Source organism: Lissotriton vulgaris, chromosome 8 (assembly GCF_964263255.1).
Source record: "Lissotriton vulgaris chromosome 8, aLisVul1.2, whole genome shotgun sequence".
NCBI lineage: Eukaryota > Metazoa > Chordata > Amphibia > Caudata > Salamandridae > Lissotriton > Lissotriton vulgaris.
The window spans coordinates 331,536,511-331,555,529 of NC_141696.1; the positions used below are offsets into that span (position 1 = coordinate 331,536,511).

General features: G+C 44.8%; 1 protein-coding gene across 1 annotated transcript in view; it reads left to right on the forward strand.

Moving 5' to 3' along the window:
• ATP1B1 (ATPase Na+/K+ transporting subunit beta 1) overlaps positions 1-19,019 on the forward strand; it is a 70,479-nt gene that overhangs the window by 31,443 nt on the left and 20,017 nt on the right. Inside the window, exons 4-5 of the mRNA XM_086934089.1 lie at positions 2,811-2,995; positions 9,062-9,151. Coding sequence (XP_086790215.1) covers positions 2,811-2,995; positions 9,062-9,151 — 275 coding nt within the window. The remainder of the gene's footprint in view (positions 1-2,810; positions 2,996-9,061; positions 9,152-19,019) is intronic.

Genomic DNA, 19,019 nt, shown 5'->3' on the forward strand with positions numbered 1-19,019 from the left:
GGTATGTTAACCTGATCAGATGAGGGGGGTATGTATATCTTACACTAAACTCCCAACTAAGGATTTTGTGGTTGGATAGCAATTGAGCCTTCATTGGCTGAAGTCAGCGTTTTGAACTAAAATACTTAAACCCAAGGACAAACTTCTGTGATTTTGATCAGTTTCAAATTGTAGCATTAACAAAGAGTATGTTTTTTTAAGTGATCATGATTGGTGTGGTAGAGTAAACTACCAGTAGGCCAACTTTTTTTTGCCAAGTGTATTGTTAAGTTGGCTCTTTGAATTCCTCATAGTGAGCCTTCCAGAAAAGAATGGTATTTCTAAGATTCATCCAGAGGAGAATCAGCATAGAGAATAGGCTTTGCAAAATTGTACTCCAAATCTAAAAAATCATGGGTACTCTACCTGTAGCATTGGCTTTTTTCCATCCAGATATTTACCCACACAAGTGTAAGATTTAACCTGCATGATTGTGTGAACATGGAAAGATGGAACATTTCTCAGTGAACAAGAGGCTTAAAAAGAGAATTCTTAATATGAAAGCCTTGCCAAACTGCCTGGATTCTTTAAGATGCCTTATTTCGATCTCTTTGGAAAAGCAAACTGTTGCTTACCCTGTAAGCATTTGTTTGAGGCATGTAATACTGTAGATTCACATGCTGTGCATACACCTGCCATCTAGTATTGGGCTTGAACATGTGCATGTGTTTTTGTTCAAAGCAGTCTTTTTTGAATCACGAGGTATAGTGACTCCACCTATTTCTGGTAATGTGCATTGGGCATCAGTTCCATTGTTAGGATGTTTTGCCACAGCAGCTAAACGAAGTCTGAAATGGGTCTCCTGCTTTGGATCGGTTAGCACAGTGGCAAATAGCTCTAGTCGCAATATTTTACAGTCAGTTCTATGGAGCGCAGTACTAAGGTTTCCTTGTAGATCTGTTGCAGACATGACACTCACAAGACCCGACTTCTACATATTAAGAAAGTAACATATTATCCTTCACTGTGGCTGTGAGCGGGTCAATGTGTTTAGGGAGACAAAAGTATACAAACCATTTTCCACCTGGCTGCATAGCAAGCTCTAGTTGTAGGACTACATGCCCCTTTCAAAATGGTCATGCATTCAGAGAGGAGACGGAGATATCCAGAGTTTAAGATCCCAGGAGCCAAATTGCAAGAATGAGCTGATGGGGCTTGGGATGCTTTAGAGTGCCTTTATTCTGGGAGTGAAGATCCGGTCGATCTGGGAGCGTCTTGGGAGGCACTAGATAGGTTTAGAGTGGTGAACCAGCGCTGGCATACCCATGTTGGGGCTACTAGGAAGAGAGTGAGGGATGTTTGCCTTGGTTTCCAAATCACAAATGGAAGGAGTGGGAGAGGCAAATATCCCTGATCAATGAATCCATAGTGCATTGCCCATGGACTGTGAATGTGGGAGCCTGGAGGTGAAGCTTGGGCATTATGCATTTTACAGCAGTGGCAAGCAAGTATTTCTGGGAACCCTCAACAGTGGAAATATGGGATTAGGACTTGTTGGTGGAGATCCTATTCATGGACTTGTTGATGCATTCTGATGAGCAGGTTTGCCAAGTCGTCGTCCATCACGGGAATGTACTGTGTGAGGAGAAGGGTTCTGCGAAGTGTCACCCACCACAATATATTTTGCAGTGAGTGTCATGTTTTACCTACAAAAACAGGGTGTGCGCAGTGGCGATGAAGGAAAGCTTTGAGGGCTAGCAGTATAGCCAGGAACTCCAGGTGGTTGATGTGGTGCCCCTGTTGGGCAGGTGTCAACAAATCTTGAATAGTGAGGTTCTGCAGATGTGCTTCCCCAGCCGAGGAGAGAGGCATCTATGGTGATGGTCTCTTGCGGAACTGAGTCGAAAGGATCAACCCTGCAATAGATTGGCATTCCACTACTGTAGAGAATGATCCGCACGGCCCCAGATCAACACTAAATCATCACAATGACCCCTCTGCTTGGGGTCATTGTGCTGCTAGGTACTGCTGCAATGGGCGCATTTGTAACTTGCCATGAGGAACTATGGCGATCCAGGCTAGCATCATGCCAAGTAAGCCCATAACCTTTCTGGCTGTCACCTGATGGTCTGGCTTAAAGAGGTAGTAGTGTTTGTATGTGTACCCTTGCTGGCCCAGAGGAAGGACTGTGCTGAGAGGGCCTGGATGTGGGATTTTGTTGCATTGATGGTAAAGCCCGGGCTCTAAAGCAGATTTATGGTGGCTGATCATGAATGCAAAGCTACAGCAATGCCTAGCTTAAAACCGTCCAGCAGGGTGGATGGGTATATGGAAGTAGATATCTGATCTCTTCCTTTCCAGATTCCCCTTCGATGTTTCAGGACATTATTTCAAACTTTTCTTCATTCACTTCATAGCCTGATGCCCTCCCAAAGTCTGTTAGGGTCTGTTGTTGTTTTTGATTAATGCCACTTAATTTGTAAAGCTTGATGCCAAAGTTCTGATGTAAAATGTTATTAGGATGTACCCAAAAAATACTGACCAGTTTTTGTGGAAAATGTTTTACGTTTTGGCTTTATAGAAACACTAGTTATTTGAAAACAACAACCCAGGATAGCATTATGATTTTAATTGTATGCCCTACAAAAAAATGGTGCAAATTACACATTAGGCAGGAAGAACTAACACCCCCTGATATCAGAATGTGTACCTCCCATAGGCGTACAAGTACTTAGATGGAAATCCAGGCCAAAGCAAATAACCACAGATGTGTTGCTGTAATGGGAGAATAGCCATAGATGGTCTAACTATATTGTACTTGCTCTTTGCAGCTGAACCAAAGCCTTACACGGACCGACAAGAACTGAATGACGATAATGGAAAAAAGAAAGCCTGCACCTTCAAGCGCCAATGGTTGGGGAACTGCTCAGGCCTAGAGGACCCCACATATGGCTACAAGGATGGCAACCCATGCGTCATTATTAAGCTCAACAGAGTTTTGGGATTTAAGCCTAAGGTATATTCTTGTCCTTTAGTCTTTACCTGTAATCAATGTTAAATTGTTCTTAAAACCAAGTATGATAGATTCCAGCCTTGTAGGAGAACCTTTGTAGGCCATGCACTAGTGACCATTACAGCGGGCACTGTCACTAGGGAAGTGTCTGCCACCTGGGACATTAACAAAGAGAAGGATATTGACCTACATGGTAATGCCCTTTGGAAAATGAATAAAATTAGAAGAAGCTCATGAATCTCGTGGCTATTCCAGACCTCCGTCCTCGCTGCTTATAGTACATTTCTCCTTTCTCTCTCCCTACTGAATTATTTGTTTATAAAGTTTTATATAGCGTGAACAAGATCCCGAAGGATATCCGAGCGCTTTACAATAAATTGGTAGAGAGGACAACATGAAATAAACATAGTAATTGAGAAGGAGAAAAAAACCCAAAAAACTAAAACAGTAAACCAAGGAACAAATGTAAGGTGTCATTCATGTAGGGCCGGATTTATCAAAGGATCACGTTGCCAATGCAATCCTTAAAGTCTGATTTACCAAGCCACACAAAGCTACCTTGCTTGGTAAATCTAAAGTAACACAAGGCAGCACAACTCGCTGCCTTTTGGTGTTGTGCACTGGGAAGGCATTACATGGGCAGAGCCTGGGTATTCCTATCCATCCACCCATGTATTTAGGTGCATTCCCTGATTAACCAAAACAAATAAACCAGGGAATGCATCAAAATTGTCTGCCTCCCTGGTAGAGGCGCAACGAGTAGAAATAACTTTATTTCCCACCGTTTTTTCCTCACTTAGAAAGAGTAAAGCACAACTAAGAGGTGCTTTTGTGCAGGAAAATGGCCTAGAACAATCTTGCAAATGACGTCACCCATTCTTCGTGACGCAACATTCCACACCAGGCTAGAACTGAAGATACACCAGCCTCGAACAGAACACCGGATACCATAAATGGCTACTGCCAGAACACGGGCAAATGGAGCCAACTGGCTCACCATTGAACTTGAGCTGTTCGGTGCGTAAAACTCCTTTCAGCCCACTGTGCATAAACACCCCCCCCCTTTCTCCTTGGGCTTCTGTTATTGAATAGCAGCTGCAGGGGGGACACTCCAAGCATGACTCATGCTGCAGCTGCCATTCAGTGACAACAGGTATTGAAGGCGGTAGAGTGCATTTGAGGCAAATGTTGAGACCCCCCTCAGACTGCATTGCTTTGGAATGCAGCCAGGTATTTCTAAGCATTTTGGTGGTGTGGCGAGACTGCAATTTTCACGAGTAAGCTCAAGTAATATCTCTTTAAAAACCATTAAAGCTCGCCCAAAACATGAAATTGCGCCGTGACTTAAAGCACAACGACACCTAATTGGGCATAAAGTAATGCATTGCTCCCTCTCATTATATAGTGGTATCCTTAGGGAAGCTTGAGCACCATACAAAGAAAATATAGATGAAAAGAATAGAGTACCACTGAATAATCAAATTCACTTCATAACTATTTATGGAAAGGCCATAAATAGTACATGGGGTTTTTGGTGTCGACCTTAAATCTGATATGAGTAAGTCCCAGATTTTGGTTCCCTATCTAAAACCTTTATTAACTGCATACTATAAAACACTTGTGGCTTGTAGATAAGTGGTGGCTCTGAAAAAGGCGTACCAAACCTACATAGCTTTACTCTGCCAGATTAGTAGACACTGCTACTGAATGTGTGATGCTGGTATAGAATCTTGTTCATCGCCATTCTGGGTCACAAGAAAATGCACTACCATGTATAATCAGAGTAGCTGTTTACTGCACCAGCTAGAGATTTTCTTCTCCATCCCGGTTATTTACCATCTGTAAATCCACTAGATTTTGAAACTGCAAAATGTACTCAATCAAATTTATTGGAGTAGGTCCTGTTTTAGAGCTCTTTCTACCTGAATTAGAGCTGGGCCTGTAGAGCAATCCAATATTAAAATCCATTTGTATAAAAATGACCAATAAATGTGCAAAACAATCTGTAAATCTCTCAGGATTATTTAATGTACAGAAATCGAGGCAAGTGCCTCCACTGCCATCAAGTCCTTTATCCTCCTGAAACTGCTGGTTAGCAGCCAAGTTGCTGTCAAAAAGCAGGAAGCATAATTCTTCATTTACATTTGGGAAGAGGGTTTGCACAAAAATGAATCTGCCCAGACATCTAAAAATGTAAGTGACTGTTTTCCAAAGTTGGGTAAGGAAATCGCTTGGGTGAGTCCTCTGCTGATGCATGGGAGGGTCAGGGATATAAGACAGGAGCTGAGTGAAGTGTTTTGGTCAAAAATCGACACAAAGGTCTTTTTGCCTTCCTCCTAGTTGGGGATGTGGAGCTTTTTTTGCCTGTGGTGATGTGATGAAAAAATTAAATCCTGATGCTGGAAGCATTGGGGATTGAAGCTTGACGTTAATGAGAAGAAACCTGAAGGCAAAATTGTTGGTAATGCGAGAATGGAAATCTTATAAAATTTCTAGAAATTAGGTCACCATAAAACTTACTTAGGGAACCTAGAAGTTCCGCGCTTTGTTCAGCTAAAGAATCTTTGCCACCATTTTAGAACTGAGCTTTACACAACAATGACATTAATAATTGCATTTGACGTTCAGTTATTACAGTGAGGGATGGTGATGTTTTAAAAATGTATTTTCTCATCTTAGTAGATTCGTCAATATTTCTGTTATTTTTATTCAGATTTGTGGCAAATCGATTACAGAAATGTTGAGAAATAATATTGGTTAGAACAAGCATAGAGAAATTAACAGGGCGTTCAATTCAGAGTATAGTCCCGATTCTAGACTGAAGGACCATAAAGAGTTTCTTCTGGAAAAGAGCAAACAGATTTTGGAGCAAAGTCAAATAACTAAGAGGAAGATCAAACTCCCCATAAACGATAGATGTGGAGACTCTGCATTGTTCTCCGGACAATTGCAGTAGCAACCATCTATGCAGGCGAGAAGGAGAAAATCACAGTTGTAGCTATCATCCGTAAAAAACTCAATATCTCCCAAAGCCTAACGAAAACAAAGAAATCATGTAAGCAGTTGCTTAAGGCAAGTCAGGCTAGCACTGCAACGTGCCATGGGACGTAGCAGGGTAGGGTTGCATGGAATGAGAGCCTCTCTAGCCAGTAACATTTACTATATAGAAAGCCGCTAAACATGTTGCAAAAACAGGTTAATGTGTCATGTGCTTCCAACGGTGAGGGATTTTTGAATGATCCATCGTCTTCAACCTGGATTCCTATGGTAAACGTTCATGTCAGCACAAAGTCCGTTACAAATGGCTACAACATATTACAAGAAGTTACATCTACGCAGGTTCTCATGAGAACCTTTTGCAAGCCTACTCGGTTAGCTGCCCGGTGTCCCATTGTATCAGCTACTCTATGAAATGAAACATTCAAATTCTCATACATCCTGGTTAGATCACAAAATGTAAACTGCAGCACGCATTGTCTTTTCATGAATATACTTGTTCATTATGTATGTGGCAAATAAAACAATCTAAATACAGTGAAGTCATGGTGTGAGGAAAGAAGGAATACATTTTTCAGGAAACTGGACATCTCACAAAAATTCAAGCCTTAAGAGTTCGATTATATTGTTAAATCACTATTTTATGAAAAGCCTTTATTTTCTTAATGTGATAGAATAAATGACTAGTGCAGCCTAGTAAGTGGAGATTGATATAAATGAAAGCTTTCTGCAGAAAATAAACATGTTTAAGTCTGTACATTAAACAGAGGCACATTTTCTAACATTTACTTGTAATACATTTTCCATGTTAATATTTAGTGTGTTGTATATTATTGTGTGGTGAATTTTTCGCAAAATTTTCAGCTTCCTCAGTAACCACCTTTTGTGCCAGGTTTTTCCTCTGGGATAATTGGTGTCCTTTGAATTCATAACTGTGGAGCCAAGACCATCCCTGGTTCTGCCACTTTGGAGTGTATTTAATGGGCTAAGATAGAATTTTGTACTGGAAGGCTTCACAAGCCCTTCATACTCTAGTAGTTTTCTCTTATTGTGTCATTGCACTTCAACAGCGAGGTCAGTTGATTAGTTGTGAGACGTCATGGTACCAATCATAGTGCAGGAGGAGAACGAGTTTCTAAAACCGGACTGCTTCTTGACCTTGTTCTGAGGTGGGGAAGTGCGAACAATTTGAGTGCATTGCCTATGGCCAGACCCTTCTGTGTAATTAAAATAAACATTGGGGACCCTGGGCTCTTGCCTTCTCACTACCTACTGTTACATTGATCAAAAATGGACTGGGAGAACCAATAACAGTGGGCCCTATCACAACTTCACAGTGGAATAGGCAAATGCCTGGTCAGTAACTGGGCAGCTCAATCATACAAACATGGTATTGACTGGACAGTATTAAAGGGTTGCAGATGCTATGACCCTGTGAAGTCCAAAGGCAAATATTCACCTATGCTGGGCTAGAGTGATGAGCCCCTGAATGTCTGAAGAAATTCAAGGTGGTCATAGAAATCTTCTGAGTCCTCCACAGTGGTACGGTGCCTTGCCATTTTTTTTTGCTATTATATTAGCTGACTGGTAGTCTAGGAGAATAAATGTTCCACTGTAAGCTATTTCTTTGTAATTTTTCATGCTTCTGTAGAAGATTATAGTGCTTACCCCTTGTATCGAACTAGGCAGGAGCTACCATGTGACGATTCCTTGTGTAGGTTACCCACAGGCTTCTTTTTGATCTATCGCAATCTGTGAGAATGATTCTGGAGTATTTGATGGCAAGTTCTATGGGTGGAGAGAAATTGGCACTTAAGAATAAAATTGCTTTGCCTGGGGTACGGTCACGCTGTAGCACTGGCTAAAAGCAGGGAGCTGATGTGAGAAATTCACTCCACATGTGGTGACAGTTTAAGTGCTGGAATAGGAAAAAAGTGATGGAAATTGGAATGCCCCAAAAATGTTTGGCTACCCTATCTGTCAAAGATCACAATAGCCTGATTTCTTCCACTAACTTACTAGCACTCTTTCACTGAAGACATTCACATCTGTTACTAAAATACAGTGCCTTTATTAGCCTTGAATAGGGAGTTCAGAAGTTTCCCCATGGACACATTGTATAAGAATTGCACCTTTTCATTTCCCACGTGGTCATACACTTTATTGTGTGGGTGAGAAGAATTGTTTTTCCTGCTCTTTTCTTGAATATGGCAGGAGCTGTGTAGGACGACCAAAACTAGGATAGTTTTGCATCTCAGAAATCTAGGCCCAGATTTATCAAGGTTTTGCGTCTGCCTTGCGCCATGCAAGAGGTCACAAGGGCAACACAAAACCTAAGTGAGAGTTATCAAGCCACGAAGGGCCACTTGCGTGGCCCTGCATGGCTTAATACATCTAGAGTAACGCAAGGCAGCACAAATCGCTGCACTGCGTTACTATGCCCTAGGGAGGCAACTCTTGGGTGGAGCATGGTTGTTCACACGCATCCATCCCTGGATTTTAGCGCAGTCCCAGATCAGTGGTATACCGCAAAATACATCAAAATGCTACACCTACCCAGGTGAGGCGTAACAAGGAGGAATATCTTTATTTATCGTATTTTCGGCTTTCTATGTGTGCTGCATTTTTTTAGTGCACACAGAAAGAGGAAAATGCCTCTCCGGATTGTTTTTGTGCAGGAAAGTTTCCCTTCCTGCACAAAAAAACAATCCTTCCTACAACGCAGGCACACTGTGCAAGGCAGCCAAAAGTGTGCCGTTACTAGGAAAGGACAGGAATGTGCTGTATAATGTTAAATATGGCGCACTCCTGACCTTTCACACAGCACTGCGAGGTGGCTTGCTGCATTGTGCAGCGTGCAAGATTGGAAAATCTGCCCCCTTGTCTTGTAAGGGTGACCGCAAGGAACTTGCTCAGTCAAATTTACATTTTGTAGAATATTTATTGCGTCCAATGTGGCTGTTGAAACAATATGATGAAATTTTAGAGTACAGACGGATTATAGAGAATAATTGTGAATTTAGTGTGCTAAATGTGCTTTTCGTGTAGTAACAATGTAAATTGTTCTTTCAGCCTCCTACTAATGGCAGTACCGAAGCTGTTCCATCAGAAGTATGGGCAAGACACAATCAGAACATCATTCCTGTTCACTGTGCTGCAAAGGTAAGCCCCACAACAAGACTTCGGGTTAGGAGCTGCTCTGCAGGATCAGACTGTAAGGACGCGTAGGCCACTGCTTAGTCCAAACATTGCATGTAGGCTAGACTGTTCAAATTTTTTTTGTTAAAGTTGTGCTAATTGAGTAGTCTAGATTTCAAGTCTTGGGAACAGGAGTCCTTGATAAAGGTGCCTGTAGTCCGCAGTCTTGGTTCTCGCTTCTTCCTCTAGCTAAATTTATTGCTGCATTTTGAGCTGTCTGGAGTCCATGCATGAGACTTTGAAACAACCCAGCATGATTTGTTTTACAGTTGCCCAATCGGAAGCCAATCATTGCTCCTACTATGATTTTATTTGTATTTATTTTGCCTGTAAGGAGTCGGCATTAACCCGTTTGCTCTTTAAAGGGCAAATTTCTGCCAGATACACACCATAAGGTCTAGCCTTCTGACTCAACACTTTGTGGAAGCAAAACTGCTGAACAGATTGGATTTTTGTTTTTAAATCTATTTCTATTGGGCTTCCAAGGTGAATATACATTCATAGTTTCCTCATGTTAACCTGTATACATATTGTATCATCAGTACAATGTGTTAGTATTCAATACCAATAATCAGAAGCATAAGAAATATTCTGAGTGTGTGCGAGGCTTCGATCTAACTGAACATTTTAAGTAAGTCCGCATAGTTAGCTAAGTGCTCATGGCGATTGAAATGACAACCCTTCTAATGTCCTTTCAATTACCATAGTTAACCAGTAAATCAATAAATAAACAAGAATTGTTCCCTGATGTCACCATGGGAAGAGTTCAGTCTTCTGCTTCAAAACAAGGTTGTCGTCTCTAGTCCTGGGGTAACATTAATCCTTCGTGAATGCATAAAGAGGTACATCAGATGGTACAATTACTTAGTTAGAGGGATCGAGCCACGTTCGAGTAGGCTACACAGTGGAGCTCCAGTTGTTCATAAGCCCACTGGTGGTCAGATGTGAATAATTATACTGAGCAAGTTGGATCTTAGCTGTGGGTCTCCATGTGGTAAGTGGACCAGAGTTTTCCTAGCATTAAGCTAGAAATAGTTGTCCAGGATCTATTTTCAATTGCTATCATACATGGTCCCAGACTTGCCTTTCGGCGACCCCACCATCCGTATCCTGGTAAATTTAGATATATGCATAGGTATGTTAGGAAATTTTAAAAAACGAGGGCGCCACCGATTAGATTGAAAGGGCGAGGTTTGCGGGACTCCATGTACTTTTCTTAGTCGTAGAGATCAGTTCTCCCATGCATATTGCTGGTTTGTTCCTAATAAAAAACCTTAAGAATCAGAAGCAAAATAACATGCAGATCTTTGATATCTGCGGAAAAAGAAGGGTGTTGGCGTCGCCGATTAGGGATCCATGAGAAGCAAAAGGCAGGCCTTCTACATCTAATTCTATAAGCTATAAATAGGAAGTAACTGCAAGCCCTGAACCTCTCTTGACCTAGGGGCTGAACCTAGGCACACAGCACTACTCATCGCTTTTTCCCCCCCCTACTTTCTACAGCAGCCCGCTTCCTTATCTGTGTCCCACTCTGCAACATTCAACTGCACTGCAGCCGCTGCTCTTTGCAACTCTCTTGCTCTTTGCAGCATTCAACACCATGCTGCAGCCTCACTTACATTTCTCTGATATCTGCCCTTCCTCTGAGAAACCGAGCATATGAAGAAAACATCTCTATATCACGTGCCTGCCTCCTCAGACTCTGGTTATTATAGAACATCATGCAGGCTTTAGGGTCCTTACGCTTTAGCTTTCCTTGGGAGTACAGAAAGTTGGTAAGTCGAGGTACGCCCGTGGTAAATGATGGTACCACCACGGCTAATATCCAGTAATCCTGGACTGTCATGGATCCCAGAAAAAAGGCTTTGCGCATCCTCACTGTACTTGTACTCAAGCGTGCCCTTACAATTCAGGGGCATGGCAAAATCTTGACTGTGGCTAATTGAAACCATTGTGCAGGTCCTAAAACTAATAAACACTTGTTTGCGTGCTGCAAGATAACACTTTCTTTGGCAACCCTGTACCGGAATCCTTGACCTGTGTAACAGGTTGCTTGGACTTGTCAGAACCCCTTTCAGAGGGCCACGTTGCATGCAGGGGTTACTAGCCCCAACCGTAGATGTTGAGATCTTTTACCCCTGATGTCTCAGGGCCTGACCTACTATGGATCTGAGCAACTGGGCCAAGTACCCCTTCTACACTTGTCTGAGTGGTAGCTATGATTGAGTAATCCAAGACCCCCTCAGGGGAGTGAACAGAGATGAGTGTGCAACAGTGTCAATACATTGATGTCCAATCACTATGTATCTTTTATATTAAAGTATTTTATTTCTAACTTTACACATTCAAAAGTAGAATTACGACATACATGAACAATATTAAATTCCTCTTGAGGCTGGGGATCTAAAGTTCTGCTGACAAATCCTTGTCCCACCTGCTCTTCGCAGTGTGGTAGGAGTTGTTCCCCATTCACTGATGGCTGCATTCAAGGAATGATTACTAATAGGCAAGAGTCCACTCCAACTCTTAGCAAAGTAGTCAAAAGTATCTTGGCACTGCAGCGTCCTCAGGGCCACGCACAGTGCTTCGATCCTGGTGGAAGAGTCTGCTGCATGGGGGAGGCACTGCAGGGCTCTTGGGAGATCCCCTCTTTCCACTCATGGTATCCTCCTCCGCTAACAGGGGAGTCTAGCACATTTCGTGATGCTTAGTGGTGACCCATGGGTCACGCAATTCAGTTTTTGGGTGACGGCCCAATCCTCAGCAATCCATGACCATGGCAGCTCCTCCTGGTATATGGGGGTTGCCGTCGCATACCTTCACCCGGGCAAATGAGCATCATCGCTTTGGGTAGATGGATTACATTTTTAAGGCATTTTCCATTTTTGCAGATTTTATACTGCAGCTTGCCCCCCCCATGCAGCCGTTCGTTGTGACTCTGCACATTTGCATACACACCCGTCTTGGTTCCAGAATCACAAACACCAGGACCCCACATGATTAATTTCCTGTTTGAATCCGACTCCCAGCGGACCACACTTTGAAGACATCCCGATTCTTAATTAATCCTTGTCCGGTAGGTTTCCTCCTACCTACCTTAATGGTACTTCCGTTTATCCAACACACCATTCTAGATCCACCCCCCCATTTTAATTGTACAGGCTGACCCTTTGTGCATTGCGTCCTGAGGAAGACCCCCGGTGACTACCAACAATCAGCACATCTTTGGGGTTGAAACGTCTACATGCTAGTGCAAATCCTGACCCTATTCTCTCTGCTCCACGTCAAAAAGTAGGTTTAACTTCCCAGCGGATCAGAGATTCACCTAGGGATGAATGCCATTTGATTGACCATTTTACCCAGTAATACTGCACTGTATATATTTTGTTCACTACCAGCTCTTTGTTGCACTTTGTCACTTCAACACGTGTGCCACTTTTTGTTTTTGTGACAGCCCCTTAGTGTCATGTACAGAATGTTAGGAGTATAAAAAGTGATTCCTTCTATTTAATACAACAAACCTTTTGATTGATTCATGATTGGTGTGTTTTTTCTCCCCCCCCTCAAAAAATCGTTTGCATGAATTGCTGTCCCACACTTGTTTATTTACCATTGCTTCTTATTCAACAATGACAAAGCAATTGTATACCCGACAGAACTGACATTTTGTCTCATTCTCACCACACAGTAGTCCATACCACGGTAGTGCCTTCTGGCAAATGTTGTCACTCCTAGACTCTGCACATGCCTCACCTCTTTTACCCAGAAGTACTTTAACAGCGGCCCTCCTGGCCTACAGGCGTCGGAACAGGCACTGCGCAGGATTCACTCACCTTTCACGGCACTCCACTCATGGATATCTTTATAGTGGCACTCTCCTGGCATATGGGGGTCGCCGACTAGAAACTGCACAAGGCAGCGACAGATAGGTGCAGCAGCCATCCCTCACACTTCGCTCAGGGAGTCCACCCTACAGAATTCCGCACTTGACCATGCTCCCTCCAATCCTTTCCTCTTCCTCACAGGGCACACTGGTCTTGGCAGGCGCTGGTATTCCAGGCCGGATGGTCTTCGACCCCAGGGTGATATGTCCCCACCCAGCAGGCCTTTGTCCTCAGTCCTGATCACAGAAATACGTCTTGCAGAGCTTCTCCTCACATAGCCCGACTGGCTGATCGAAGATGCCTAATTTGAAGGGTCTCAACCTCCCCTTCTTATAGTCCATTTCCAGACGCCAAATGTGATTTAATATTTGGGAGTTTAAGGTTTTATGTTGGAGTTCTACTCTTCATGTCTTCACTATGCAGGCCTAGGCTTCCCAAAATGGAACAGTGTCTTCCATGTAATTTACCATTACAGGTACACTGGCACTCAGTGTATGCACATACGCTAACCAGTGGTGTTACTTCCATATATTTTACTACCCCAGGCACACATACATTCAGCACACACATTCACTCTGCGCACACTGCTCCGTACTGTAGCCTTTCTGTATTATGCCATTGTGTGCTACTTGCTAACACATACTCTGCAACAACATACACACCATGCATCACACACTCCACCCTTCATGTATTGTACTTTTCGTAAGCAAATATACACCCTGCACATACTTTTACTGTGCATACGCTGCACAACCTCACATCTCTCACGCAATGTATTCTTTTCTGGTATACATACACTCACTCGCCATGCATGCACTGCACATCACTGTTCTTTCCCTGTACTGTACCCTTCCCAGTCATACACACATTCATAACTCCTGCCCTGCACGGCACTTTGAATCTAATTGATGTAGGCTAATAGGTGATTTAAGCACACAGCAGTGGAACTTTAAAAAGGTAAGTGAGCCTTATGCCTCCCTCCAGTGACGGACGGTCAGTATACAGTATGCCACCACCACGCTTGTGCTGCTTAACTCTCGGTGAAGGCAGTATCCTTCCACTACTATGAGGATAGTGCTTTGGGTGCCCTTCTGGTCCACCAAGACTGCAATCCATGAGACAGGCCAATGTCCTGGTGCACACACAGGATCTGTGTTTACCTATAACAACAAAAATAAGCACTATGCATCCAGACAACAGTACATTTGGGCACTCAGGGCAGGGGTACAAGTCCATAACCATGCAGAGTACTTTTCCGTCCCTTCACTGACACCCATTTTCTAACTCCTGGGAGATCACCTCTTTGCCAACCAGAAGCACCCAAGTTGTCACTGCGGCATAGGGTGTAGGTTGATGGAACCAAGATTGCGAGAGAACCTGCTGAGAAACAGAGGGAACTGTGGGGGAGGTCTGTAGTGGGAAATTTGGTAAAAGGCAGGCAGGCTTTGACACGTTATGCAATTCTTTGTCAGTCATCTGATTCACTCATTGACACTTTTACCTACGAGGCATTCAGATTTTTCATTGACCTTCAGGAGATGGAGGAGTAGAAGGATTAAAGTTCCTGATTGTGCTTTCTGCCATGCCACCTTTCAACCTTTATGTGGTATTCTTCATCTGATTATGTTTGTGTACTCTGGTGGCTTAAATCTAAATGTCACTCGAGAATTGGCTCATTAGTGGGACACATCTCTACAGAATTGTGGGTGCACTCAAAATGTACTCCAACAGACTGGCAAGGAGGGAAATTCCCTCCTCACCAAGCCATATGAGACCGTTCCAACAGTGGACCTGAACTGGGTGGGAGACGGTTCATTTTTAGGGAGGAGGTTACTTGGTCTCTATAAAGTCTGTTGAGTCACTCTTAAATGGCGTTCTTCACTTCCCCTTGATCCATGAATCATTCTCAAATTCATTTACTCATCCACACCAATTCGCCAATCACTTATAAAATAGTGAGATCTATTGGCTTTGCCAGTTTTACATTTGTTGATGTAACAAAAGTTTTATTGCTCCGTGGCTGAGTTTGTTCTACGTACACTTACTGTACTACGTAACTTTAAAGTTGTAGTCCTCATTGACTGTGTTTGTTCCTATGAGAAATATACTACCTTTCTCTGGTGAAGTGCTTACAGAGACTGCGACATTAGTGGTGTAAAAGCAGAATTAGGTAAGATGCTTCTTACATTTTCTTAGACTGACTGCCTCTCAGTAATACAAAGGCCTTGTGCAAATAGTGGTCCTTTGAAGGATGTGACTTCATTGCTGGAGCCTCGGCAGCACTATTGACCCAAGCCAAAGCATAAACAATTTAGCTGGGAAACCATTTGTAATCCACTGGATACTAACAGCACTCATGACATGGTTAAGTAGTTTCATGGTATGTCGAAGTCTGATATTCCCCAGGAGTTGGCCTATTTTTCCCCAAAAAGTGTGCCATGGTCAGGGATGCCCGCCACCCCTTACACCACCAATCCCAATGGTAGGAGACAGACACAGTTTTAACTTTTGGAAGGTAGGGGGGGCCTCACGACCCCCCCGGCCGTATTTATTAAAATATGAAACCAAATTTAAAACTTTAAATTAAAACGTTTCATGTATCCTGTACAAAATTCAACTTTCATTACACTTGATGAAGACAGGTATCCAGGCTGACCTTAACAAATCTCTAATACAAAGATTTTCCTAACAGAGTCTAACATCATGACATAATGCATTGCATACGAATTTTGTACATTTATCGTTAGGGGCCAACGGCAAGGTCTTAACCGGTGTCAGATCCCTATCACCAAATTCCCGCCCTCACGTGTGAGTGGCGCATGCACAGAGGGCTTTACCCTCGTAGCCAACTGTAACTTCCCTTGTCATGGGGCCCCCTTTCACTCGGCGCCATCTTAAGGTCGTCCGAGTTCCCGTGCGGGGTATCTGTAAGAAGGACAGCGTGGACCCCCCTTTCCCCGCACTCTCTTCCGCCGGAGCGGATATCCGGCCCCCGGGAAATTCGCGGGAGGGGCATATAGCCGTCTCCCCCTGGGAGGGGCTTATGGCCGTTTTCCCCCTGGGCGACCCATCCGTAATGGGTGCCGCCCCTCCGTGGGAGGGGCCAATGGCCGCCTCCCCCCCGGGCGCTCCCATCCATAATGGGTGGCACCCCCACTAGGGACCTTGAAATCACTGCTCACCGATCATGACCTTACCGCCACAGGCCAGATAGTTGACCGACTATCTGGCCCCCCCACACCTCCTATAGGTTATGTCTCCTCAATCCTACTAGCCAAGCTATCATGTCCCCTATCAATAAGTTGTTCCCCACACTGGACAGGTGTACCCCATCGTCTGAATAACAGTGGTCCCCCCAGATGCACCCATGAGGTATGCTTTGAAGATGAGCAGAGCGAAACAATTTCTCCATTTTATGGTTGACCCTCTTTACCGAATGGTTCAATGCTGTCGTGGACAATCCACCACTCCATACCCTCCTCTGGATTATGTGTGACCCCGCTATCGTGCACCCCGGGAGCGTCTTTGCTAACCAAATAACTGCTGTAAGTATGTGCTCGATTAAAGCTCGTCTGCCCAACCTTACCAAGTCATTGACGCCCCAACGTGCACTATGACTACTGATGGCGGTGACCTGTGACGCCCTAACAATTCTTCCACAAAGTTTTGCAGTCGGCCAATACATAGGCCGCCCTTCCCATGGAAGGACACCCTGAAACCATATTTCTCAGATGTGTGGATCGCATCACCTGTCTTGAATATGTCCTCGGCACGCCTCACGTATGAGTGGCCCACGACCCAGACCACTCGCCTTCCATTCCTTGTTCCTGAAGTGGTGGTTAGCTGATACTGGGCCGGTCCCAATTTCCGCCCTGCGTCACAGGCTCGTGAAACTGTAATCCAAACAAAAGACAACAAGCGTGAGTGCACTTCTTCAGTAACTTACAACATGTGCAGCCGCACGTACCGTTTGAAACAATTCGAAGACCAGCGGCCTAATTGTTTAACATTGTCTGCCCGCAGACCCCCAGCCGTTGCTTCTGTAGCGGCTCCTATCCTGAATGAATGAGTCCCAAAATCACTCGGGTTCAAGCCCGCAGCTGCAATCGTGATTGCTAGCACCCTCTGGAACTGAAACTTTGTTAACGGGGTGCCGTCAGCATGTCGCAGCAAGGCCCCTCCTCCCCAAACCCCCCCCCCCCCCTCCCCATGTCGTCAACCTTTGTTTTAGGTAGGTTTAAGCATGCCCTTCCTGGACAACAGGGACTACCCAGAGCGCGCTGCAACACAATGCTATTCCCCTGGGCTTCCTGGTCTGTCTATGACCTGGCAATCGTGATCAGCAGGGAACCCCCCCCCCCTCACTTGCGTGTGGTCCCTGCGCAGACCCCCATCGATATCCCTTTTGTTGGCAGCCACTAGTTCGCTTACCCGCAGGGCCCCATAGAACGCCAACGCAAATGCTGCCCTTAATAGGACGACCTCACTAGGTGAGGAGCATGTCTCCTCTAGTTTGACCAACAAGGAGGTCAATCTGTCAACCTATCGGGTGCCTGGTATCCTTTTTGCGACCCTCTAGGCGCCGCCAGACGCGCAGCGCCTTTCTGACTATAAAGGAATCCGCTGGGTCCCTAATCCCCTGGAGCTGAGCCATAAACGATATGGCGGCCTTATACCGACTAGCGGTTGCCACCGACCGGCCCTCCTCATGAAGTGCCACTAAAAATCGGGTAAAGGACCCCTCCTGACCCCATCTATGCTCCCATGCAGGACCCAACAAGGCGCAGTACGAGCGGAACGCCCCTTCATAAGCTTTTCTTGTCCTGGGCACTAAACTGGCTGCCACGAGGTTTTGTAGTCCTGGGCGCCGATTTGCCATAGTGCTTCGGGAAATGGCGCTGCCACTAGCTCCACTGAGGGTAAACAATCCCTGAAAGCCTGCATTTTGAAACGAAAGAGCGCATCCGCTGGATTATTCAGTACTCCCGGCACATGTTTTGCCCTGAATTGTACATTTAGTATCAAGCATTCCAACACAATCTCTTTCAACAATCGCAATATCCACTTGCAGCGTGCTGCCTGCTGGTTAATGCACTCGACTACAGTCATGTTATCAGACCAAAATATCACCAAGCGGTTTCGGAACTGTTCTAGCCATGCCGACCACGCTACCCAGATGGGGAATAGCTCTAGAAAACCAATGTTGCTCGTCAAACCACTTGTTTCCCACCATGCTGGCCATTTCTGGGCCGACCATTGGTTACCAAGGATCGCGCCAAACCCCACACTGCCCGCAGAGTCAGTCCATAAACCTAATTCTGCTGACGAGGCCGGGGCTTTGCTCCAGACTACTTGGCCGTTGAAATCCGCCAGGAATGCCAGCCAAATGAGCATGTCCTGGCGAACCTCTGCCGACAGCCTCGTACGATGGTGCCCTTCATTTAGGCCAACCATGGCCTGGGCAATCGATCGGGAGAAGGGGCGAGCCATCGGTATAACCCTCAATGCAAAGTTCAGCTGACCCACTGTTTGCTGTAGTTGGTGCAGTGTCACTTTGTCGTTCCGGAGACATTGCAACAAGGAGGCCCTGAATTTGGCGATCTTCTCCGCCGGCAAACGGAAGCAACCCTCCACGGAGTCTAGTTCGATACCCAGAAACTCCAGGGAGGTAGTTGGACCCACCGTCTTACCTGGCGCCAATGGTACCCCGAAACCCCGCATGAGCACGCAGAAATCCCGCAATGCCCGTGCACAGTCCCGAGAGCCCGCTGGGCCGAGAAACAGGAAATCATTGAGATAATGCATTACATGTTGGTGCCCTGAGGCCCTCGAGAATACCCACTCCAGAAATAAGCTAAACATTTCAAAATAGGCACACGAAATTGAACAACCCATCGGCATGCACATATCCATGTAGTACTTCCCCTGAAATGCAAAACCCAACAGGT